The sequence below is a fragment of the Brachyistius frenatus genome, unplaced genomic scaffold (genome assembly GCF_029030835.1).
Source record: "Brachyistius frenatus isolate BFR_SWC_R1_liver_20210118 unplaced genomic scaffold, ASM2903083v1 Contig_43, whole genome shotgun sequence".
In the NCBI taxonomy this organism is placed as follows: Eukaryota; Metazoa; Chordata; class Actinopteri; family Embiotocidae; genus Brachyistius; species Brachyistius frenatus.
The window spans coordinates 2,304,168-2,331,674 of NW_027210642.1; the positions used below are offsets into that span (position 1 = coordinate 2,304,168).

Consider the following 27,507-nt stretch of genomic DNA (forward strand, 5'->3'; position numbering starts at 1 on the left):
CAGGTTAAGATCGCTGTCACAAGATGTGTTATTTTCAGACTGCATGAAAAAGGGAATATTCTAAAGTGGTCAAAACTTCAACAACTCCTGTTGTGGTCAGAAAGACACTGCTTTTTAGACGTGTGTTAAGTAGTGTTTGATTTTGAGAACTAATCAGCCTGGCCTGCTCCTTTTTGAGAGCCGATCCAAGGCGCTTTCATATGACTGAGAACCAGAATGAGACTTAAAGAGAAAACAATGAATGAATCAATGAGTCTGAATACAGAAATTTATGGTCAAACATCATTTGTTTGATACATTATCCAACATAGAAAACAACACACAACAGATTTCTCCAATACAGAACAATTCCTCATTCACAAGATACTGCCAGTTATTTGAATCTGAGAGCAAACTTGACATTTTTGCTTATTCAGTTCATGTTTCACCAACTGTCACTTGTGGCACTGAGCTTTGTAAGCTATCGAGTATTTCAGAATGAAATATCATCACAACACAGCATAGAATGCTGAGAATCACATTTCAATTGTCTTTTTTACTGTGACACGGTCACAGCACACGTATAAATGCCAGGATATTAAAATCCATCACTTTGTGTTTAATTAGTTCAGGGGAATTTTCCCACATGCAACTGCTTCTCCAGATGTAGTATAACTATAAACCGCTCATCTATGTCTATTTGATTTATCCTTGAAGGCGTCTTTGGCTGTTCAAAACAAAACTACAATATTTGGTATAATTTTCATTGCCAAAATCTGTTATTTCTTTTTTTTTTTTTTTTTTTTACTTGAAAAGATGGTGTTTTTTTTTCATATCGCACAATTTAAAATGACAAAAAGGCCCAAAATTGAATTGCTAAAAATTAAACTTGCCAAACACAAAGGATATTGCAAAGATCAAAAAGCCATGATGGAAGGCCAATTTGTAGTCATATTCAGCCACTCACTTCACATCAAAAATACTGAGCAGTGATCATATCCATGCATGCCCCCAGAATATTGGAAAAAGCAAAACACCTTTTTGGACTGCATTCAGCGCATTCCAGCACTGCACTGATGTCGTAGTGAGGTAATTGCCTCATATGGCCTGCTTTTATGTCTCAGATTGGGGCGGCGGGCTGTCGCTCCCATAAACAGGATTATGCCATGAAGACAGCCTTCTGGGTAGGAACACAGTCTCAGACAGAAGCAGTGAAAATGGTTCAGAAGGTAGCAGGCTACACCTGGAAGTCAGTCCCAAAGTGTCTGATCTGGGCCTCAGTCATAGATAGATAGGTGGTCCTCATACTGGGTGAATACTGCCGAGAAAAATAAATAAAAAACACATTTTAGGATACTTGCACTTAAACACAGCATCTCAGGATTAGCAAACATTAAGATGGTATGATCTGATCTAATTTTGGGGAACACTTCTTTGATTATGAGATGGTCTTTAATCAGGAAGATGTGGAATCAGGGGATGATGCTTTATTGTTGGAGAGCAGGTGAGATATATTAGATGGAGGTTATAAATAAAAGGTCATAGAATAAGTTACACTCGCATGTAAAACTCTGTAAAATGTTTTGCATAGCGAGTGTTAATATGAAGGTAAGTCTGGAGTGTGCATGAAGGAGCGGTAGGAAAATGAAAATGAAGAAATCAAGACGTTGGACAACAGAAAACTTACGGTTAATAAAAGTCTGAGTCAAAAAATGAAAATAAAAAAGGTTAGTTACAAAACACTGGTTAATATTCAGCAGGTAGATACCCTATTGAGAACAATCTTACATAAAGGCATGATTGGAATGCATTGAAGAGCTGATTCAAAAATACTGCAGTATTTACTGCAAATATATTTTCCAAAGTTTCAAGCATCTCAGTTACAGGAACAAATAAAAACCACATGCCAGTGCCTGTTAAAATGTGTGTCACAGAGGTAAAATAAAATTTTAAACAATGGTCCACATCCTCTATGTCCTTCTCCCCCTCAAAAGGTGTTTCAAGTTTTTTGTTTCCCTGTGAATGCCATTCAAGCAGTCAGCCAGCCCAGCAGAAAACTTAATAGGAAAGACACATCAGCTAACAGAAACTTTAACTATGGATTTACCAGTGTTTTGCTATCTATTATTTATCCCCAGCTCTGGAGACACACCACACACTTATAGACTATGAGCTCCACCGTTAAAAGTCAATACTGGATGTGAGGATGAGGAGGCAGTACTCTTTGTGTTTAGCACTACCTCATAGTTATTTTACACATATATAAATGTATGCTATAATGTGGTCTCACCCACTACTTTGTGATAACCATAAAAACAGTCCAAGGCAGTGGTGAAAAAGATGTGAGCACGTGCTTTGAGTTTAGTAGTGGGAGTGTACAGAGACGGCTAAAAAAAATAATGCACTTCAGTCAATGGCCAGCAGAGATCAGTCTTTCATCACTTGCAAAGCAACATAAGTCCCCTCACTAAGGTAGACAGTGTGAGGTTGTATGCAGGTGTATAGGTCATTGCCATGTTCGTGGTACGTGCTCTCTGCTGGTGCTGTAGCAGTGCTGAGGTCAATAGTGCCATAATCGCCATCACACAAGGGACACTAGAGCCCCATAGGGCCAACGCACCGAGGGAGGTGGGGATCCTCTGCCTATCAGTGGCACATTCTCATATCGTGGGGTCCCTCCAAACAGCATCGACTGATTCCTGTGACACAAAGGGAAAGAAAGGTGGTAAGAGTTGAAACACGCATATCGAAAAATACCAGCATTTTCTATTGATCTTACATGTACTCAGGAGGTGGCATGACATTAGAAGCAGATTGAGTCGGTGGATGAAGGGTAGCCTGGCTGCCAAGGCTGCTGGTAAAGCTACAGAAACTGTGTGTGTTGGACCTTCTGGGGTTATATGACAGTCGCCGTGCTTGTGGGTTGAACGGGTCCTCTTCATCTATGTCATCATACTCTTTCTCCCTAGATGAAAGTTGTACAGCCGTACACAGACAGAGAGTGCGTGCGTTAACACTTTGCGGGAGTGCATTGTGGGCAGTCCATAATGGGGTAAGGGGGTCGCTCGGCACTGACCTGCTGCCCATTAGTGTCCACACTCTGAAAATTGCACACAGCATGGCGGAGAGTGCGCAGGCAGCCAGAAGAGAAAACAAAGAGAGGTAGAGGAGCCCTTCCACCCCATCATAGCACACACCCATGAGGGCATCCAGATAGTCCTAGAAGAATGGGGACGGACACACACACACACACACACACACACACACACACACACACACACACACACACACACACACACACACACACACACACACACACATATACATATATATACCTTTTTTTTTTCCCTTCAGAGGGAACTATAATGTATTATTTGTATGTATCTAGTCTTCAAAACCCACAGAGCATAAATCCATAACCTAATAAACAAAAAAAATAAAAAAATATGTATTTGAGATTTATAGACAAAAATGATGTGGCCATGCTGATGCACTTGGAAAAAAGATTCCTGCTTATGTTACTTTTTGGGGATATTTAATAGACTTTCCCAAATTCCCAGGAGGCATACTGAACTCCAAACCTAAATGAAATATGACTAAACACAGGTAAGACAGACCAAATACCTTGAGGATGCTGTTTGTGACCAAATTGTTTTTTGGAAAAAAGCAGTTTAAAAATGATTTGTTTAAAAGGGCAGATTATGTCTACGTGAGGGCCACAAACCGCTATAGAACACAACTGTAAATGTAAACACCTCTCTGTTGGGGATAAAAGCAACAGCAGACTTTCGAGGAAGAGATAGTGGCTGAAGTGCAGAGAGCTCAGACTCACAAATGCATATCAAAACCATATTACCCTGATGATATGCATGTTACAGATGCATTCCTAGTTTGCTTTGCTTGTTGTAATATGAAAAGCTCACAGAAATAGTCTTGACATTTTCCTGGGATATGTGTGGTCACTGTTACTGCGTTACTGAGTAACTTGGGGACAGACCCACTGCCCTCCGTCTTGGCTTATCTCTATGCAACTGTTAGAGTATGACCCCCCCTCATACAGTATGCAATTATCATAGAGGAGCTCTACTGGTCCAAAAGCGTATATCTAATGTTGCAATCGCAGTACCCAGAAAGACTCATTTCAGCGCAGAGGCATCTTATTTTCGTTAATGGATAAAAAATCGGACAAACAGAAACCTGCAAAAGTCAAGTTGTATTACTATCACCAAGGGTGTGAATAGAGTCCATATACCAGATACACAGCGTACTGACAACTGCAGTAGTCTGTGGGAAGTACAAACAGATAAGGTTGAAAATCACTCAAGTTGGTCTTCTAAGTGGCTTTGAGCTATGCTACAAAGCAATCCTATTAAAAAGTGTCCCGGTCAGAATCTGACCTTACCTTATGTAGCCCGCGGCAGTCAAGCAAGGCTGTTAGCTGGTGCAGACTAAATTCAGTGGAATTTAACAGTCGCTGGATCCCCAAAAGGTCTCTCTGTATAACAAGGTATAAAAGGGGAGAGAATGATACACACCTTTCCACGGCCTGATGTAATAGCATGTCAGCCAGCCACTTACCTCAGCAGTGGGAAAGACAGGCACAGAGAACTGCAGCAAGCCTTGGATCTGGATTTGCATGGTGGTCAGAGAGCGCTGGCAGATCGTCAAAGACTGCGGAAATGTAATAACCCGCCGAATCACACACACAGGCATCCACCACAAACAATGAGAGGATATCATTAAGGAGAGCATTGTTTGGGAGCATCATGTCAACAAGTAATTTTGGTGTTAAATCAGGCCTTATAATGCGCTTAGAATAGAACACATTCCTTTCCAGACAGATAGGCCCAGATTATCCTTTGCCACTGACCGTCTCGCCTACGCCACCCCCCTCCCCATTCAACCCCCCCCCCACACACACACACACACACACACTCCCCACCATCAATCTCCAGCATAAACAAAAGAGCAATATTTATATCATCTAGGTCATCAGAGAAAAATCATCTTACCTACTTAAGCAGCATTTTAATCCATAAATGGGTACTGTGATCATAACTAAGCATGTGGGTTTTAATAATTACTGTTTGTGGATTTATCCTCCGCAAAGTCACTAAATTCACGAATATGTGTGATCACACTAAGTTCTCGTTAAAATGTTGCCATGCACGTGCTGAACTGCGCGTGATGGGAAAGTGGAGCACCACTTGTGAAGTAAAACCTCCTGATCTGTGTGTGGGCATCAGATTCACAGTAAAAAAAACAAAACAACTGACAGACATTTATGGTTTTATGTTTATTAGACAAGACTATATGTCAATGTCTGGTTTCCCTGATAATAAGTGATTCCTGAATAGCAGCAGATACATTTCAGGGTTATGATACTCAACCTGTTCAGGTTTTGTTGAGATTGTGTGATAACTATGTCATTTCTGCAGTTATTTTTAAAGTTATTTCAACGAATCTACATTTCAAGCAGGAATAATTAGCCTCTTAGGAACACGTGAATGAAATCAGCTCAATTTAAGTGGCCCATGTACAGTAGTTTCCTTTATGCGTGATTTATAGAAAACTGAATAAATAACTCAAAAATGTTCTCAGTGAAAGCACTCCAAGGCAAAGATTATGAACAGGGTGAAAGTTGTGACTAATTTTTGGAGGCCTGCATATTAAAAAAGGAATACTCTTGATCAAAGTATATCACTTTAAAGTAATTCAATTAGTGTTGTGGGGTAATTTTTCAGAACAGTAGATTAAGGCCCCATAATGATTTAGTTGCCTGCTAACTAACACAAAAAAAACTCAAATAGCAATACATTTTCCAGAGTGTGATTCTTGATAAATAACTACACGTGTAAACAGACAGATACGACTTTTTACATTTAGTCATTACCTGTTGGAAGGGGTTTGGTAGATTCGGACTGCAGAATAAATAATAGTGTGCAACATCTGGGAGGTGAGAGAAAAAGGAACATTAGTGTTGTGACTTAACATTCAGTGACAGAACTGGTGTCTTTGCAATTCTGTTTATAGAGATAAATTACCTGCAGTGAGGAAATCCTTGGTTTGGTTAACAATAAACTTGTCTGGAGACACACAGAAGTCACTAGTGACCTGTGGAAAAACAGCAACACACTGTAATCTTACAGGTATGGCAGACCAAAAGGAGTAGAGTATGTATTTAAGTCATTACATTACATTTCATTTAGCTGACGCTTTTATCCAAAGCGACTTACAATAAGTGCATTTCAACCATGAGGGTACAAAACCCAGAACAACAAGAATCAAGAAAATACAATTTCATGAACAAAGTCATGAACTAGATTTGAATTCTTGTGTTGCAACTGAGTAACGCTGATTGAAGACTGGCAGGTAATTGATTGGTCAGGTAATGTTTACAACATTTCCTCACCCTTTAACTGTGCAGCAATAACACACCAGCATGCAGATACACATTCGCACATCTCGAAACAAAAATGAACGGCATTATTGATCATGTAGAGCATGTCATTGGTTGCAGACCATGGATGAAATCTATTAAATATTTTCATGCTCTTTAATTCATCCGTGGAGAGCTGCTAATGTGCATGCACTAACAGTTTGGGTCGAGGTCATTCAATCCCTGTGCACTAAGAACCCAGAATGTAAAAACACCGCAATAAAAAATAAAAAAGTTAAACATAAAAAAATAACCAGAATAAGCCTGCATAATTCAGTAGGGAAAAAAAAAAAAAAAAAGAAAAGGTTATAGCTCAACTTGATAAAGTTCAAAGGGATCAAGAAATCAGTTGTGACGTAAAATCGAACATCAAAGCTTTATGTAATTTAGTCCTAATACAGTCTTATGTCCATTGCTCTCTCTGCCAGCCCCAATCAAGATGTGCCTTTCTACAGCTTGTCACTGAAAAGCATGGCTAAAAGGAATTCAGAGTGGGCAGACCTACTTTGATCTTACGAAGCCATTATCAAGAAGAAAAAAAAACAAGCGGCGTAAAGGTGCACATGCAAAGTAAAACAGATGGAAGTACAACCATGAAGACAAAAAATGGGCCTCATATGTAACAATCAATTCCTCTCCCCATGTTAAGCTTTACTTTCAGATTATCAACCAACACTCAACTGCGATCACATGACATTTTGTTTTCAGCAAAAACTGTACTGCAACATGTGAGGCACTGCTGGGATGTTACCCTTCATCTCTATCTCATTATAATAGCAGGGACATTTTGTTTATGCCGGGTCTCATCAAATATGTAGAAATTTATGAGTATTTTCTAGGACACCGCCATCATCTACCTTCTTTTCAAAAGGCACCATGTTTTTGCATATGCGGTTCTTTTTAATAATGATGTGCAGGTGCAACAAGTCCACTCGCTGGTTGTGCATACTGTCCCACATTCATTTTTTCTTACTAAAAACCGTGGTCTTCACTAAACCACTTTGTGTGGAGGAAAAGGCCACCTATTAATAAGTAGTCGGGGATAGTTATTGAAGACGTTTATCTCAGCTCACCTGTGATATAACAGTCTGAGAGATGTATGTTACAGACAAGCTTTACTCAAATACTTTGGATAAGCTGGCCTGTGAGGTCAGATATTGGTCATTTGGCTCAACAGCTACAGAGAACCAAGAATGGCAGCAGATGTCCGTGATTCACACCCGTACAGTTCATTTCAGATTAAACCCCACTATACTCCCGGCCTCTCTTAAAACAGCTGTCCAGACGTAAAATCCTGCGGGATAATCCACAGATGTGGGGTTTCTCTCTGGGAGGCACGTAGATCAAGGAGAGGAGACAGCGGACAATGAGCGATGGAGGAAGGCTGGAAGCAAGGGGGTTATTTTTTTGTTTGTACCCCAGACAGCTTCCCTAATATGAGCACCGTTAAAAACACTAAGTCCAGATGCTCTGAACACATGGTGTACAGTCATGAAGGGAGAACAATCTGTCAGAAAAAAGGTCAGATCAAATTTTGTGCAATGACCGAACAGATTTTGAAGAAAGCAGAGCAGTGCAATTAAAAGTGCTGTGTTTACAGTGGAGTTAAGGGCCAAGGGCTGAGCCTAGAAGACTAGGAATTTGTAATCAGCTTTACGGCATGGCTGACCTTGAAAAACAGCCCCCTATACACTAAATAAACACCTACAGACACTTTTTAAGCAGCTGACACGTTCAAGTGTTTGTCCGTGTGTTTATTTACAGTAAAACCCTTAGGAGGAATTGCATGAGATAGGAAGCAAAATACAAGAACCAGTACAGTCCAACAAGATCACTATGGGTGAAGTGCATCTAACAGTCATTCTATAGCATTTTATTTAAATAAATAAACCAATTAGGCAAGTGTGACAGTATTTTAAAGAAATTTTGTTTTTCTCACCACAGCTGTCGCAGTGCCAGCTCCTAGTGAGGCCCAGCTCAGGATCAAAGACAGTACAACAAAACCCATGATCCTGGAGGAAAATAACAAATGGGAGATACAGACAAAAGACAAAGGCACAAGGAGAGAATCAGATGAATCAGTTTGTCTTTGTACCAGTGATCCTCAACCCCCTTTTCCCCTAGTTAATTTGATTTATTCTGTTCAGCTTTTGCTTGGGAATTGTTCCCCTTCTGCCTGAGGATGGAGGCCCAACTCGCATGGTGCATTGTTGATTAGACCATACAGCTGAAATTCAATTTATTATAGAGAGCTATAAAGATAAATTAACTCATGATTCCTTGTTTAATTCTCTTGTTAGCCCTAGATCTATATAAAAAAAATGATCTACTCAGAAATAAGTTAGTTTGAAGTAAAATAATGGTTCAATAGAGGTCTCACAAGCCTATTATTTGAAGTCTGGGGACGTTCCATCTCTGATTTTTGTAATTTATTATGTTTTATTATCATTTCTGCTCTGCTTGATTTCAGTAGCAGCATTTTTAATTGGCCACGCTGTCTGTCAATCATGAGGAATTAGGTGTCAATCACTGCACATGGTCACGGTCAATCAAAAGCTACCACAAGCTTTGGTTTGACAGCCTCTTGTTTTAACTGACCCCTTTTGTCTAAAATAGAATGACAAGTTCAGCGGGGTCTTAATACTGTGGAAGTGCATGAAAAAAACATCAAACAATCTTCCCACTATTCACAACAATTTCTTAGTGACCACTGGCAGAGGCGAGAGAAAGTGCTATGAGGTAGATAAACCGAGTAAAAAGAGAAAGAATGGCCCCCTGATGGGTGTAAAAAGGCTGAAGAGGGCTTCGTTTTTCAACTCGCTCCTCAGACCTTCTTGAAAGCACCAATAAAGTAGCCTGAGAGCACTTAATAATTAGTTAAGGGAGCAGGCTCATCCTACTCAGTCGATCAATAGGCATTAGTGAGACCCATCAGAGAGGGATGTGAGGAACGTTTCTTAGCATCATTTGCTAGCACTGACACGTAGGATGCACTAAATTGGGCAAATGGGATGGGAAGTCTGGATTGTGGATTTGCTTGTCAGACATCAGAGTTGGTTTAAATTACTGGATGCAATTTACTCAAGCAAATGTTCTTCCACAGAGTCTTTCTATTTCTTTCACGGCTTTGGAATCTCAATACTTTTCTATCAGCCGGTTTGATTGAGCGTATAGTAGTGGAAGGTTGTCTTACACTGTATGTGGAAATAAGAAGCAAGTCACTGAGGAGAGGAACAAAGCCAGCGCCTTTGTCAGTGCTATTTGAGGATGTAATACTATCGTTTGTGCTGTTAATGGAGTGACATATATGGTGCCAGAGAGACTGACCGGTGCCCTGTCTGTCTTCGGTCAGTGAGCAGTGTTCGATGAGAACAAAGATGCACCACAAGGAAAGAAAAATAGCCTCAGAAACAAGATGAAAAGCAAATACCTCCACACACAGAGGGTACCTACGTGATAAGCAGACACTGAGAATACCTGGCCATCGCCAAGCACATGGCCAAGCAGATGACCAGATCCAGGATCAGAAGCAGCAGATAAATCAGCCATCTACAAGACAGGAAAATGAAGCATCAGCATACGAATCCCCATGAGCCACTTTTACTTAACGACACCATATGTCATGCACATGTACAAGCCTCAGGAAGTGCTGGCCCAACATATGTTCGGGACTAAACATGTGAGATCTGTGTGTTTCGTATATCAGCATTCTTGTCTGCTGGTTAGAGCCCAACTGTTTCAGGTAATTTCCAGCTTGTTGGCTTAATAATTCAACACCACAAATCCATACACATGAATTTTTTATTTTCCTTTGAAAATGTCCTTCACAGGAATGGGCGACACTCAGCCTAGATTTGAAGTGTGTGCGTGTGTGTGTTCTGACCATCCAAACACATGGAGGAGGTGGGGGGGGAGGGTGTCTTATGACTCATTCTTAATGCCACAAGCCTAAACAGCAGAGTAAATTTATGGCAACTGCAAAAACGTTGATGAGCAGGATGTCACGGAAGCAGGCAAATTCCCAGGACACTATATATTGATATGGGCTTGCTGTGGTGTACCTGAAGCATAGTAGTAAATCTGTGCTCATGAAGAAGTCCAGATATAGTGCAGGACTGTTTGAAAATAAACTGCAGACTAACAGTTCTTTTGCTCACAGAAGTGACATGTGACCTGCAAGGAATTACTATGAAAGACTGCAGTATATCTGCATAACCAGAACGCAACCGTGAAAGCATTTCTTTGAGCAGAGAGACAAGGATGAGTTCATACATACAATAGAGAAGGATATAATATTGGAAAACAGAATTGTGTGTTTTTCTTCTTTTTTTTTTTTTTTTGCCTTGTTCTAATAACACCAGTTTGGCTGTAACATTTGCTATTCATCAATGAAACCCTGTTGCAGGCTGTTCATAGCCCAATGGCTGTGTGAAATCCAATCAAGACCCAGGAGATTGCTGTCAGGCAACTGTAGTCCAAATTAAGATCTGATGTCAGGCTAAAGAGAAGACAGTGTGGATCCTTGTGGGAATATTTATCGAATTAATATTACAAACACTGCCAGTGGTACAATAACAGTTATTTTTGCTTCGTCATGCTAGGAATTAAGCGGGTATAGACAATGGATGGATGGATGCTAGGAATTACAGACACTTGCTAATACTGCAGCTGATACTGAACCAGGTAAAACATGGAAACTTACTCTTTGTAAAAGAATATCAAGAATTTACTTATCACCAAAGTTAACATGGATTTAAAGTCGTTGAGGTGCTCAGAAAAATAGATATATTTAATATTGCTATGTTTTAACTGAAATACATGATCATTAAGTAAGCTGGTTGATTCAATAAGAAGCGTGTTTAACTGCATCAAAGGCTCATGATGTAAAACTGAATTAAAAGGCATAAACCCCACAATATTCCGTGAACATGGTGAATAGACAGGATATGGAGCTGCAGTAGCGTTGTCGAAAACTTGTACACAACCAGGGGCTCAGTGACAAACACCATTTTCTATAGACACATCGTTATGAGAATCATAACAAATAAACAAACAAAGTAATAAGTAGTATTGTGTTTATTATTTTGCTGCACAGTTACATAAATAAGCCCAATGCATATTTTTATACATTTGTGGGAAAATGCTTTAGTGTAGTTGTATGTGCTGGAGCAATAACAGATCTCCATAATGTACACCTTGAAAAATGTACATTAAAGAGAATAGGTGGTGTAGTTTGTCAAGCACAAATGTTTCAACGCATATTCAATCATTAAAATTTAACTGAAATAATTTATAGCATGTCGTTGTTCAACATGTTTCCGAGTGGGAGTTTTACACTCTGGGACAGGTTGGAGTTGTGAGATGAATATCATGGTGTGACATTAACTTACATGATGACCTGTAGGAACATGCTCACAAAAGCATCCAGATAAGCCTTGTTCCCCCATGTAAGCCACACAAATCCTTTTGCAGAAGATACCACACTACCCTAAATCTGTCAACTTTAGTCTGCTCAAAATGTGTCTACAAGTACAATAATCAACAGGTTGCAAATGCAAACCTTAGGGTACAACAGCGTGATAAAGTTTTATGTGTTTCAAAGTTTTATCAAACATTTATTTAAAAAAAAACACACGCTCACAGTTTGGAGAAGCAGCGATTTGAGCCTAACAAAGTAAAATGCCCCTCCCAAATTAATCCGGGATATTATATTCATTTGAACTACTTTGTTATTGATTGGGTGTGATATATTCCTCTTTGTTTATTGAATTTAATTTTTGAATTTAATTCCACAGTCTTTGAAAAGAACATAGTTCTTATGAAGAGAACACTGACATAATAACTGCAATCAATGTGAGAAAAAGTCTGCAGGTAAGAAGATCATTTATGGTCTAATAGCTACTCTGCCATGCATAACATTCTGTATCAGGGCTCAAATTGCACAATGGGAAATAAGTTCAATCTCATCTTTCATTTATTTAGTAATCAGGGAAAAAATAGCTTTTCCGGTCTGTGTTCCGGAGGGTAGATCAATAAAATCCCATCTGCTCTGGATCACTTATAGTCCCATTCGGAGCGGCATGTTTACCTCATCCAAACACAGATCAAATAAAATAATATGTATCACCTTAGGGGGGTTGTACGTCTCTACCTACCTGTAATATTCAATGAAGGCTGTTTGATCTGCAATGGCTGCCAAGTCAACATTGGTTTTGTCGATGCCTGGCAGAGCAGTCAGCTCTCGGATGACATTGTTGACCATCAGCTGCATGAAGCGCAGAGCTTGGAGGTAGTCCGACCTTGTAGAAAAGATCTCATCCAGGCGTTCCAGGTGCTGGTTGAGTCCAGTTTCCACATTCCCCACAGACCCTATAACCTTAAAAAATAAAATAAAGGGAAATAAGAGAATTTCAAGAAAGAAAGACAATGGGCAGGGTAACAGAATAAGGAAGGATAAGGTGAGGAGGAGTCAGGGAGAAAAGATGTTAAAAATGAAACAGGAACATAAATAAATTCATAAAAAACAGATATTCCTAAAAAAAAAAGGAGATTGAAAATGTAGAAAAAGGTGAAAGAACCAAAGGAGCACTCCCTCGAGAAAAGATTAACTTTTCTCCACAACCGTGTGCTTTATTCAGATAAACAATGTTAGAGTGGAATACTGATAACAATACCGGGGAGACCTGTTATCACAGGGGTCTTTGATAGTGAGAAGAGAGTGGGAGGAAGCATGGTGGAATAGAGTAAATACATTTTGCTTTTCTGTTTGAACAGAAACAATGTGATGCAGTAAATGTCTTCACTTTCGCAGCATCAATAGAACTCGAAACAAGTCAATTTGAATACCAATTCTGACAGGAAGAAAATGAGAATCACAGACAAAATAGCTTGACCCATAGATGGATTTTTTTTTTTTTTTCCCCACAGTGACATTAACGGCACAGTCTGCTCTGCAAATGCATCAAAACTGAAAGTATAACACCAAACAACTAAATCAGAGTCATCAGAGTGCCGTTACATCAGTAATAATCAAACGGTTTGACATTTATGAAAATGTGCTCATTTGTTTTCTGGAGGAGAATTAAATGGAGAGATTGATATTACCAATAAATGTCCAGTAATGAAAGGCTAGCAACCAGTCCTCGTTAGCTTAGCACAAACACTGGAATCAGGGGGATACAGCTGGCTGTTTCCAGTCTCTGCACTAAGCTAAGCTAAGCTTAGCGAACAATATGCTGGTTCACAAACAGTAAACCTGTATGTTATTTGTCAAGAAGAGTGCAGTAGAATAATTCATAATAATTTAATAGAACAGCAAAGATACTGTAAAAGACCTCCTAAACTCATAATTTAACATACAAAAACATACAAACAAACACACACACCAGAATGAATTTGCTGGCACACTGAACATAACCTTGAGTAGGAGGCTCTTCTAATTCTGAAAAGAGGCTTGCTTTGTGTGGAAGTTTGCTGCACCCATACTTTCTTTATCGGTACATTTTTCTCCATTAAACCCCTGACTTCTTTTTAACACATGCGAGGATTTTGAGTGAGACTGTTCATTCGCACACTAGGAAAACTCACCACAATGAAGATACAAAGTTATCGCCCTCTCCTCGACACTGTAACATTTCAAACACTCGAGATTGAATTTTAAATTTAGGAGTCGATACTCCTGATGGTTTGTAAGTAAGACCCAAGAAAGGCTATACATGCGGAGATGCAGCACAGATACGGGCCCATCCTCCACTCCAACAATCCCAAGAGTATGTGATTGCCAGTAAACTGCTCTCACTCCCCACTGCTATGTTCATCATCGCTCACAGTTCCTGCCACAACGCCTCAAATCTTATCTGTAAGCAAGTCTGACTGTGAGAAATGGGATCCATCAGTGAGCTGCTCTGGGTGATCCACATTTCCCTAATCTGGACTGTCCCGTCTTCCTTTAAAATGGATTAAAGCTCGCTTTTACTGAAAGCGAGTCACAAGGAGGATTCTCCATATTGGTTACGCCTGTTAAATGAGACTGGCTGATTTGAGGCTCGCAGTCAATTTTACATGCAACTAAACTGTTCTGCTTAATGCCTTCAGAGATTCTTAAAATAGATTCACTGTATTAACTGTGATCATAAAACAATATATATGATCACAGCACTTTAAAGTCAAGCAAGGTTATCCATTGAGGAATAGGACCCTGAGGAGAGACATTAGGGAACTGATGTATGGTGCAGATAGTAGCAATCATTTTAGTCCAAGAATCACAAGGCAGCTTTCACTTTCAAAGAAGAGCTATACGTAGGGGAGTAACCACTTGCAAATGGGAAACACACATTTTGATATAGTTGATTGCCATGTTTCCCCATCCATCATTTCCTGGCAGCAATAAGACACCCTTAATATTGAAACCTGAACACTGGAAATAAGGCTGAAATATAGAATGTCTGTGAACAATCAAAAGTCCCCCCCCCATCCCCATCAATTGCAAAGGGAGAATAGTCCTCCTCATCAAATCCTTCCTTCTATGACACATGATAATCCCTTGCAGGGTGTGAGAGTGCATATTTTATAATGAGATGAGCCTTAAAGAACCAACAGTAGAGCCAAAAAGCTCCCACTATAAATAACAAACCTCACTGGGTCCTCGAGAAGCAGAGATTTGGTTGCCTTCGGTCCCATTTACTTTACTTGGCAAATTTTATAATACCTAGTATGTGAAATAAAACAAAGGAAATGTCTTTAAGTCTTTAAATTAAAGCAAACTCCTGAGGTGATTACTTTTCAAACCAAATTTACAGAAACATCAATGAAGTAGTGTAGAAGGGCCCTTCTACACTACTTCTACACTCCCTTACGAAACCACTGCCCCCAAATGCTAACACAAATACCATTATCACTGAAGGAGGCAGAGGAAAAACGAAATGTCAGACACGGGCAGGCAGGGCTAAGGAGCTCAGAAAGGTACAGGCCATTGCTAACTACTGAGCTAGAAGACCTGAACTTGCTTGCTATCAAATCAGCAACCAACTTTGCAACACAGGTCCTTAAGTAAAGCAACAAAGTGTTTTAATTTGAAATCAGTCGCTGTACACACAGATTTAGTGCTGGTGAGATTAAATTTATGAAAAAAAACATAAATCCGTGAACAGCAGGAAGTGACACAATATCCTGGCAGCACAGTGGTGCAATGGTTAGCATTGTTGCCTCACAGCTGGGTTCGATCCTGGGGCCTTTCTGTGTGGAGTTTGCGTGTTCTGCCAGTGGCTGTGTGGGTTCTCTCTGGTTACTCGGTTAATTGGTGATTCTACAAATTGCCCTTAGGGGTGAATGAGCACGTGAATGGTCTTTGTTTCTGACTGTTTATATGTGTTGGCCCTGTGATAGGTTGGCGATAGGTTGCCGTCCAGGGTGCACCCTGCCTTTGCCCAAAGTGAGCTGGGATAGGCTCCAGCCCCCCCCCTCCCCTCGTGACCCTGTTCAGCATAAAGCGGGTATAGATAATGGATGGAACATCAGATTCTGACATCAGCTTGTCTTGCAATGTTAATAAAATTGAAAAATAGTTGGTAGAGTTGCCTGGTCATTTGGATAAGCTCCAAAATGTAATTGGTTCTTCCTTAATTCATGCTCCACCACAAACTCAAACTGGTAGTTTTTCTATGATTCTGCTGACAATCAGACAAAAACAAACAAGCTAACAATTAAACAAACTGCACCAAAATCATAATCTCCTGGGCGGAGCTAAAGATGAAGAAAGGAATTGGTAAACTGATAAAGAACATTGGAGAAATTACAATGAAACATAGACCAAACACAGATTAAAGTAGCTTTAGCTTTATAGGACGGCCAACCCGCCCACCAGCTCATCCACTCTGAGAGTGGAGTGCATTACATCAAGCTATAACTTTGCATGTGAGAAAGCCTTTATGTCTTTGGGGGAATCTCTATGCTTCTCATGCAGTCATAGTATACATCATGCTATAGGATCAAATCAATACCAAGATACGTCAGAGAAAGTCAGCCGCAAGGATGGAGAATCATACGAGCTGAATCCTATTGGATTCCTACAGCCCTTTCCAGGTTATTTGTTATACCAAGCTGAAAATAATATAGTCCAATACAACAACCCTGACACGTATATTGCCTTTATGAGGGTTATAATTTTCACTTTTTGTTGAAACTCCTTTAGTGTTGATTCCAATTTCATGGTCATTTCTGAGGTTGGAGTTTGTGATGCTGCTAAATAAAATTGTACTATACTGATAAATGGTTCTAGTTAGCCATGTTGTCAACCACATTTATATCAATACGAGTAGACAAAAAGGAGGTTCCAAATTGACCGTTAAACACCTTTATAAACAGTTTAAAAAAAAAAGTTGAACATACAGTGCAACATTTTTGGTTTATTGCAGGACTGTAATAAACAAGAACTCCTGCAGTCATCATGACCCAAATTGTTGTATCACACACACAAACACTCAATGTGAGAGATTGAATCTAAATCTGTTCCCTCTTCATGTAGCTACCATGATGTTCAGTATGGACACTAATCTCTTTGTGTACATAGATGAATGCAATACGCGTGCATATGAGCACTTGACGTGGATGTGGGATACTGATATGGCCATGAACACAAACACACTTTTGCATTATAGATAAATAGACAGCGCGAAATGGAAGGAGGGGAGGCTTAACAGCCATTAATACACTGCAGATGGGAGTTAATCCTCTTCTTGCTCAGTGATTATTGCTTCTTGCAAGGCCTTGTTTTGACTCCTTTGCTCTCTTCTCCTCTCTTCTTTCCTATCCCTCCTCCCCCCTAAGCCTCCCAAATAACTTCGATGAATGCAGGTCAGGACTTGTATAGAAATAATCCCTATTTACAAATCCTGAGACAGCAGTCCCCTCAATTCCTTCACTGTGACAAAAAGTGGATACAGACCTCCTGCAGTGAGCTGGTCTGAGACAGATGCACACCCCATTACGAGGGGAGGAGCTCTGGTGTCTAGTAACTGTAAAACAGTGTTTCCGAGTGGAATGAGACAGTACAAGCCACGAGAGCATCATGGTTTGCAGTGACCAAAATGTTGTTAATTGATGGTAATATAAGAAGCACCTGCGAGCAATTATTTACAGCAATTTGGGTGCTCATATTTTAAACCACTGTGACACATTTATTGCCTGGTCAGCTCACACTGATTCAACTAGAAAATTGTTAAACTGCAACTGTTAATAATAATAATAATAATAAAAAAAATTTAAAAAGATTATTTCAAAGACCGCATTTAATATTTACATTGTTAAAATGGTGGATTGTAGAGCAGAGCTGGGCAAGCTTCTCTCACCAGATTGTTGATGCCACCCAATGTGTGATTGGCATTGTAGAGAGAGTAGGTCAGCTGGTATACCCCATCGTTGGTCTCACTGTTCCCATAGAAACCCACTCCTACAGCAGAACTGCGAAAAGGAGAAATTCAGATGAAATAAAATCATAAACAACCACAATTCAGCATCAGTCATGCTATTTCATGATAATGGACTGTATGAAGTTATTACAGAAAAAAAAAGATAAAGAAATCTTATGCCACAAAGGGCAAAAATGTAAAAAATAATGAGCAATTTTCATCCCAGTTTTGTAAGTTGTCTGAATGAAGTATGTATGAATATATTTTGTCCTATTGTTCTTTCCAGACTCTTTCTTCCTCCTTGCTACCATATGTGCTGGGATGTTATGAAACTTGAGCAAACAGAAAAAAAAAAACATTATTCTAAAAATAAGATAACTCCAGCTATCCATTATTACTTCCATCTGTTTTGCTTATGTCTGCCACATTCTGCAATTTTGTGTTAAACATACCAAACCACTATTTTCAGCATTTACTTGGAATCAGTTATCCAATTCATGGCTAAATCCACATCAGGATTCTGTTTGACACCCGAAAATGTATCCAATTGGAATACACAGAACCTCTGTAATAGGGAGGATTTGTGTCCCAACCCCCAGTGTCAGTGTACGCCGACTGCAAACAGTCTACAGTAACATGATACAATTTCAGCATACTTGATTATTGTGAAGTCATTCTACACAAAGGTTGGAGGCTAGTAACACTTTCAACCACATTCAGGGTGGTGGTTACCATACAGCAGGGAGCTCATCAATCACACTCCAGATAGCTGGAGTCACACACACACACACGCACACGCACACACACACACACACACAGTCAAATTAAGTCCTATTTACACTCAACATGATTAATATACTGAGGCCCTTAAACACCATCTGTGCTGCAAAACTACAAAAACAAAATCTGATTTTTTTTTTTTTTTTAATTACACACAAACAGTCAGAGAAAGATGGCCAAGTTAAGTTAGTAGAAGTTAGTTACACAGATTTGGAGTCTCATTTTATTTTAGAATTTAACACATGGTGTGTTTGGTATGTCACTGTGAATTCTTATATGCATACAGTGCCTCCAAAAGTCAGTTACCAGTAGGGCAGCAACTAATGATTATTTTTTTTATTATCAATTAATATGTCAAATATTTTCTTGATTACTCAATGACTTGTCTTTAAAATATCAAAATAGTGAAAAATGATAAGTTAAAATATCTTCTTTTGTCCTAATTCTGTTTGTTATCACAGAAGAATAAAGAAACCACAACATATTCACATGTAAGAACCTCAAATCAAAAGTATTTTGGCATTTTTTAAATAAAGAAATGGACAACACAAATTAATCAATTATCAAAATAGCTGTCAATTAATTTTCTGTCAATTGACTATTTAATGAATTGAATAATCTCTGCAGCTGTAGCTGACAGAAGTGTGAAATGTAATGCGTTTGCAATGAATTGCAGTTACGAGGTGATTTAAAATCAAAATATGAATGTGACATAAAATAAATAATTTTCAACTTTGACTTATGGTCTTCATATGAACATGTTAAGCGTTTCACAGTTTTACAGCAATTGCTGAGTTGCTCTAAATTTCCCCTCACTTTCAGATGCACAAAAGTAAATTAACAACTGACTGGTTTAACTCGCTGTCCAGGTATTTTTCCTTTTGCATGGATTGTTCACATATGAAAGAGCAGTGGGTGTCTAGCCTTTTTTCCCCCCACTCTATCTTTCATCTGTTGAGATTGCATTTGGAGCCAGAAGGCATACGCCAACAAGAAGACCAGAGAACTGACTATGACAGAAAAACAGCTCATCGGCAAGAAGAGAAAACAAAAGAAGCCATTGTGAATTTTAGCACAGAAAATAGATATATCAAGTGCAACAGTGTGAAAAGTTCTGAAAACAAAAAAAAAAAAACACGCTAGCAGGATTCAGAATAAACACAAGACAAGCTAAGTGAGTCACCAGATATAAACTCCACTCATCATGCATGTACCCGCAGAAAAAGAGATTCAAGACAAAGATTCCCCCATAACAAACATCAACTAAATGCAGCCGCTTTGAAGGCCAGAGAAGATTTCCAAATAAGATACAAACATTCAGTTATGCCAGTGGGTCATACATCCATTGTGTCAAAGGGCTATGCAACCAAATATTGGACTGTATCATTTTTGTTTCTTTTGACATTCATCTGTTAACTTACTTTTACATACCAGGAAAAAGAAGATTCCGAATTAAAATGACCCTTTTTATAAAATGACAAATGACTAATGTGAAATAAAAGCTAACAGGCAGTCTGACATTTGTCTTATTGTCATGTTTTGATCTCAAATTCAAATGACTAAGGTAAACATGAAATTTCACTCTACTGTGAACATTGGAGGACACTGTTGGTGTGTTTCTTTTCTTGTTTGCCAGCATCCTGCTGCTGTCACCTTGTAAGTATAATGCAAACCACTGCCTGTTTCTTTTCCAATAAACTAGTTCCCTCTGGTTATGATTAGGGACACTGGGGGCATATTCTGTGCAATCCAGTGTGAGCAAAAAGAAATATGATACAATTACAGTAATCCTTGCAACTCAAACCGCATGAATGTGGTTATAAAATTACTTAATTCAGCCGGTTGAAAGAAACTGAACAAATCTTGCTTCACACTTTTTAAGACATCTGCGCTTCAGCTGATCTGTAGTGCCCTGGACAATGAGCTCTTCATTAACCCTGTGGCCAACCTGGTGACAGGTCAGCGACAATAATGAGAGACCAATGACACGGTAATGAAACCGCAATGAGACAGGACATAATGGGGCAATTTAACCTCCACTGGAGCATTACTGTTGTTGTGGCCGAGGAAAAGGCTCTTTGCAGCAGCAAGAGGTATTAAAAGAAACCAACACAGTAAAGAATGGGACTAAAGCATACAGTATGTCTACGCCAGGGTATTTAGTGTCTTTTTTCAAACACAGTTGAGGATGGATCACTTCACAAACAGTATGACAACTAAATTGTACCTTAGTATTGAAATCATGCTGCGAGCTGAACAAATGGCCACATTGGATGAACACGTGATAACATAAATGCCTTGATTCTGCAGAGACCTGCACATTGTAATAAACTCTAGGGAGGAAGGGTTTTTAGAATATTCGATTTATCTTCTCCTCAATTTACCCCATTTATTCTCATGGGGTCAGGAATATTCATCCATGGAGAGGAAGCAGCTCCTAAATCCTATATCTATTTGAGTTCTGCTTACAACTGAAATGTAATTCTTCTTGAATATCATGCTGAATTAAAAGCTGGAAAAAGTGAAAGGACAGATAATGACAAACAAATAGATTTTCCTTAAATGACATGAGAGTACAAAAAAAATATATGTTGACCCATTTTATTTAATAAAGACCACATGATACAGAATAAAGGACAATAAAGATGTACAGTTTTTATACAAGCCATTTCTTGTTTATCTTCGTGTTTCTGTCACTGTTGTAAACCAACTTAATCCAATCTGATGTAAATAACAAACACACTTTGAGTTAAACTGAAAAACTCCATCAACGACATCAACAGTAAACCGGCACATGCTGTATGTTTAAACATGAAAAACAACTTCACAATCTCAAGCCAAAGACAAAATACTGCTAAAAGCTAATACAATTTTACATACGGGGAGTTGGAATCATTGCAATTTTAGTTTTAATCCATAAAACATAAACTGTAATATTAAATGTCTTCCATCTAATTTTTTTCTATGGCTAGAATTATTTAATGGATGCCGTACGCACTACTTTATTTGTTCAACTGAATACATATTCCACTGCAACAAGATTCTACAGTGAGAGATGAGAGCTCCAAGCAGAGACTATATATCAGAGCCCCTTTGCTAAACAGCATCATGCACAGGCACTTAGCATAACAACTGGCCTTGCGTGCTATAGTAGTGGCTTGGTATCATACAGAGAGATAACGAAGTTAAAGCCCAACACTGTCACAAGTTTAAGCGGATATGTACACAAATTCAATTAAGCCTGTTGGAAACTCATTTCTTTTCTCTTTCAATTTTGCCTCAACAAGTTTTGTCAAAGTCTATTGAATTATATGTAAAAGTGCAATTATTTTTGGCAATGTGGCTCTTGAAGTTTTATGGAAGCTCCAAGCCTGTTTATGCCTCCATAACTTGTCAGTAAACCACAAAACTGAAAAAGTACAAATCCAAGGGCTGGAACATTGTGGTTGTTTTTTTTTGATGGACGTATCAGTGTAATCACTTAGCAATTAACTGATTGGGTTACTGATGATGATGTGGTACCTCAGAGAGGCTGTCCTCCAAAACACAGTCCCAAAGGCATTCTGTGGGAGCAGCTTATGACAACAGTTATGTTTTAAAGTTAATCAACTTTGTTTGAAAACCGACAAACTGATTTCCTGTAGAAGTGATGGACTTCCCATAATGTCTATTGATGGTTGGATACAACAGTGGACTTAGAAGGAGGAAATCAGCGTTCACTTTAAACCATGAGTTGGGACAGTTCTTTTCAAGAAATGTGTTTGCTGTTACCAAAACAATGGTTGCCCAACTTCAAGAACGTAGTAACTTTAATTCATGACGGGCATTAAGTGATCATTTTAACCCGAATCATAATCTCGCCTGAACTGTAACCAACTTTTTTTTTTTTTTTTAAGCCTAAACCTAACCAGGGTGCTCCTATAGGAAACAGTTCTGTATTTGAAGGTACAAACAATTGACTAATATGGTCACATGGGTTGGGGGACTTGTTGCTCTCAGGAATACGGTAGCTACACCTAATTTCAATACTTGAGAAAGAAAGACATGGACCTTGGCTACAAGCAGGTTTGGGGACTTGCAAATTAGCCGTCTTTACTGTGGCCTACAATACTGTCGACCATTCGTCTGAATTAACTAATCTGACAAAAGATCGCATGAAATAAACAGCCAGCAGGGCCAAGTCATTTGACTCATTCGAATTTTCTTTGACAGTCCTGTGGTTTGTCCACTGAGGCCTGGATTACCAATCAAAAATTAGCTACACTTCTTGTTGTGTTTCCTTATGCTTGCCCAAAAAGGATGTATTCGTCAAAAAACTAAATCACATAAAAAACTAAAACACAGCTTTCAGTTCATTCATTTCCATTGCATTAATGGCTGTATGTTGAGTTTGTAAAATAATGTAACAGAAAGGCAATATTTTACCATTTAGACTCACCATATGATGGGACCTGTGATTATGGCAGCCCAGGTGACACAGCAGGTTTGGGGCCTTTTAATGTCTTCATCTACGTCCTTGCGGCAACAGCATGAGCACACCAGGTATACTGTCATAACGAACAGGCTCAGACCAAGACCCACTGCTCCAACACATGCTAGAGATATAATAGACTGAGGCAGAAGAGTGGAGAGAGAAAAGATTCAAAAAACAAAGATGCATCTGTTAAAGTCATGATGTGATTTTATCGTTAAAAAAATACAAGAGCTGTTCAGCAGATTGTACGCACAAATATCAATAAAGCAGCAAAGAGCTGTAATGTGTGTGGTCTCAGGGTATTGGGCTGGCTGACCCCGCTACGTGAAAGGTTGAGTGCCCTGAGTGAAAACAGCCCAGCAGTATCAAACAACACTCATGTATAGAGATATTTTTGAGGTAGTGTGTGTAGCCATCTCGTCCATATTATCAACATTATCGTTGCTGACTGCTGCCTGCAGCAAAAAAGGATAGACGAAAACACGTTGGTGGTCTTGGGGGGGCAAATACAGCTCACAGAGAGCCTTGATTTTTCTGCAAAGCACCATAGCAGAATGTGGACTATGGCTTAGAGGAAAACAGAAATGATCCAAGGCTGTGGGAGGGGAGCATCATGTGACACAATGGCTTTCATTCAGTCTTGTGATTTCTGAGAGTACAACATATTTGAAGCCTGAAGGACGGGAAGAAACAGAAGAACATTGGCGTAAAGAAAGCAGCGGAAATACTTTACTATAATAGCTTGTTTTTGGACTCTGCACAGAACACTTCTACCAGTCGGCTTGCTGTTCCCTCACTGCGAGCTAAACACTCTACAAAAGCACGGCTGTTTGCTGTCCTGGCTCCTAAATGGTGGAATGAGCTCCCCACCGACATCAGGAGAGCGGAAACTCTGTACATCTTCCGCCGCAAACTAAAAACACACCTCTTCAGACTTTACCTTGAACCGTAGAACTTTAGTAGCACTTAAAATGTCACTCACTGATAGCACTTTGTAGTTTGGCTTTCTTGAAGAAATTGTATTTTCTTGATTCTTGTTGTTCTGGGTTTTGTACCCTCATGGTTGAAATGCACTTATTGTAAGTCGCTTTGGATAAAAGCGTCAGCTAAATGTAATGTAATGTAACACAGTTTAACACTATTAAGCAGTAAATAAATTAATAGAGTTGAAAGTATGCTCTTAAATAATATTTTTTAAAAAACAGCATTGTTTTGTTTGTATCAGATTAAACTGTGCGAGGAATTTAGTGCATTGTAATAATCGGGTTATAATGCTACATATTTCCTTTTCAGAAATGAATGTGTTAGTGAACAAATTGTCCCATAGTTTTTAGGAGCTGATTTCCCAATAACATGTCCAAAGACTGTACACTCGTCAATTGATCCGTTTGTCGGTACACTACCACCATAAACCAAATGTCCAGCCAAGTAGAAAGTGTTTATACTGTCACACAAATACTTATTAAAACTAATTAAAACACTGTCTGATACTCTCAGCCTGGTATCAAGACAAGAACATCCCTATTGTTTAAAATTGCTTGGAACAATTTATGGGTTCAAAACTCATAATAAGAGCTCTTGGTTAATTTAGAAACAATCCAGACAAAAGCATGACCTTGATTTTACTTGCAAATAATTTGCAGTGCAAGTTTTAATGCCCTCAAGTTCAGTGTGTGTGACTAATTATTCCATTTGGATGGCATTGACACTGTGACTGAATTTAAATTATATTGTTTAGCATACTATAATAAAGTCCTTCATTGTTCAAACTCTGTTCCAAGTTATGCCATGCTGAGGCATATTTTGCTCATAGTTTCACTAAACAAACAAAGGTTAGTGGTTAGTATATTCCAGTTAGAAATAAGATCATTACACATTCAACCAGAGGTGGACTGACTTGTAACAAGTCCAAGAATGAATGAAGAACCATAGGGCAAGAAACACTCTATCAGTGGCGTGTTGATGCACATTGCATTACAAGTTAAGATCAGAAATGATCAATCATGCCCAAATGATCAATTTGAATGCAACAACAACAACAACAAAATTAACCCAAATAGGTCAGTACAGAGTTGGTGCTAGGTGCCCCACCTCAACTGACCCCCAGGCCAAACTCTTTTTCCAATGATTTGCTAAATGTTGGTTTATGTTTTGTTCTGTTGATGAGCCAAGAGTCACTGTGTGTAGAGTCTATGATGCTTTTAAATCTGGTTAAGTTTTGTCACTATAGCTCAGCTTAGGCCCTTCATCAGCACAATGCTGCTAGTTCCACTCTCTCTTCTAATTTTCCACTCCATTGTTTTGTAATTAGACATGCAGGCAGTTCCATTTCCACTGGATGCAATGCCATAACAAGACAACAGATGCAAGAGAGGGAGGGAAAAAAAAAAGAAGAAAGACATAATAAACAAACTACCTTACAGTCATTGATCAGAAGGTCATTGATCTTTTATCTGTCCAAAATCATGTTTGTATAAATTAGGCTTAAGTGTGATAGTCTAATTTTTAAACTGGAAACAGTTAGCCTTAGAAAATGTATCTGTTGCTGCTTTGCAGTTTACACTTCCCTCAAAAGACAGCCGATCATCAGCATGTCAAATGAAGAGCATGCGTATATTTCAGGTTTCAGAGACTGTCAGCACTGTAGGTTATGACAGTCTATGTGAGTCCTATCTCACTGGTACTCAGCTGAGTCAGTGACACTGCTGGGATTCAATGATGGACCTTGATACATGAAGAAAGATGTACATTGAGGGATCCAGATTAGAAAGGGAAGGTAATGGCTGCTCTACTCATAGATTACTTTAAGTCTAAGGATTGTGCAGTGACCCTTTGACATGCATAACACACAAAAACTTATAAACTATTTGCTTGTCTTGTGACCATCACTGAATGGGTATGAGAATTATTTTTTAACAAGATCAGTGATGCCCTTCTATAACTAATGTGCGCACACATTTTGTTTTATTAGATTCGGAGCAGTATTTCCTGTGACATAACAAATTAACACAGCTTATATTTGTTGGAATAAATTAACTAATGGGATGTTGATAATCTTCATCAATGATCTGTAATTCAATTTACGCATGTCAAACGATTCTACCCCTGTGAGATCATGTAGCTTTTTGTATTGCATTATGCTCTATAAGGATGTGTTAAATATATTACAAATTTAATTCAGATTGCCTGAAAAAAAAAGCCAAAAAGCCAAAGAAAGTGGAAAATGAAGTCAGAAACATGAAGGCAAAATACAAATGTTACAGAGTCATGATGGATTGCAGTTGGAAAACTATGGCAACACCATCATGCTGTCTACTTTATCCACAATGAGTCTCTGGTCCTTCTGCCAACAGTCAGTCCCCATCACTAAACATGACATTTAAATGCCCTCAAAGGGATGCGTTTGTACAGTGTAGAAATTATAATACACTGTCTAAACAGTTTCTACCTTTCTTTCATTTATTTGACAATCAAAATTCACCTAAAAGGGCACACAAAAAGCAAAACTCAATCATTTCCTACCGGGGAATGGGTGTTTATGGTGTAACATAACTGTGGGTACAATAGAGACAGAGTCCATTAAATGTTGTAAGGGTGAATACATGATAAAGTTCAGTGTTAGATCATATCATTTCTCAAAAATGAAAGCAATTGTGCACACAATGATGGTGTACATACATTTAGCTGTGCATTGCACCTGAACTACTTTAGCCAACCGTGTTAATACAGGTCATGGGTTATCATGTGAGAACTGCAGGGCGGTATGGGTTCTAACTTCCTGAAATTGGCACAAACATTTAATGGAGCTCCACTGATGCGTGTCGGAGTGGGTCAAACGAAAAATAGCCTTTACAACTCAACACAGCAGTTTGTCTGAAACTACTTTTTGTTTAACTTTACATTTAAATATGTTTACCATTGTTTTTGAAAGTCAGGGGTCCTCAACAGCAGAGTCTCAGCTGAGATTATTTTGAAAATGCGTGCGTTTATACGCGCAAGCGAAGTTACCAACCTGCTGATAGCTCGCCTCCTCCGGTTTGAAAGTGTTGTCGACCGACTGGAAAAAGAAATTGAAGTGAGGGAAATTGTGCAGCCAGTATGTCCACCATGGAGCAACGTAATCAACCCTTGCAGTGGCCATTACTGCTTGAAAAGTAAATCCACCAAACCACTAACGACAGGCTCCCTTCTCTTTAAGATCTTGCCACTCAAATATTCCCTGGATTTTGCGAAAAGTATAACTAATAATAAAAAAAAAGAAAAATAAACCAACCGCGACTTCAGTAGAAGTTGCAATTACTACAACATGTCAAAGCAAAAGCTCTTCTTTTGCCCTCTGAACATTACTACTATCCACTCCGGGTCCCATAGTTGTGTGTAAACCACTGGACTGCGCTACTACTAAAACATATACCGTACGGGCCAAGTGT

At 39.0% G+C, this 27,507-nt stretch overlaps 1 protein-coding gene across 1 annotated transcript; it reads right to left on the bottom strand.

The window, feature by feature from the left end:
* Window positions 1–291: 291 nt before the first annotated feature.
* ttyh2l (tweety homolog 2, like) lies at window positions 292–27,505 on the bottom strand. The gene is made up of 14 exons (XM_069702913.1): window positions 27,090–27,505; window positions 23,042–23,214; window positions 17,764–17,875; window positions 12,574–12,794; window positions 9,872–9,967; window positions 8,358–8,430; window positions 6,024–6,093; window positions 5,873–5,928; window positions 4,558–4,650; window positions 4,382–4,474; window positions 3,056–3,198; window positions 2,759–2,944; window positions 2,600–2,678; window positions 292–1,297 (listed from the first exon to the last, which is right to left on the bottom strand). Exons 1-14 carry the CDS (start codon window positions 27,216–27,218, stop codon window positions 1,217–1,219), a joined length of 1,605 nt encoding a protein of 534 aa, XP_069559014.1. The 5' UTR covers window positions 27,219–27,505; the 3' UTR covers window positions 292–1,216.
* Window positions 27,506–27,507: the final 2 nt, after the last annotated feature.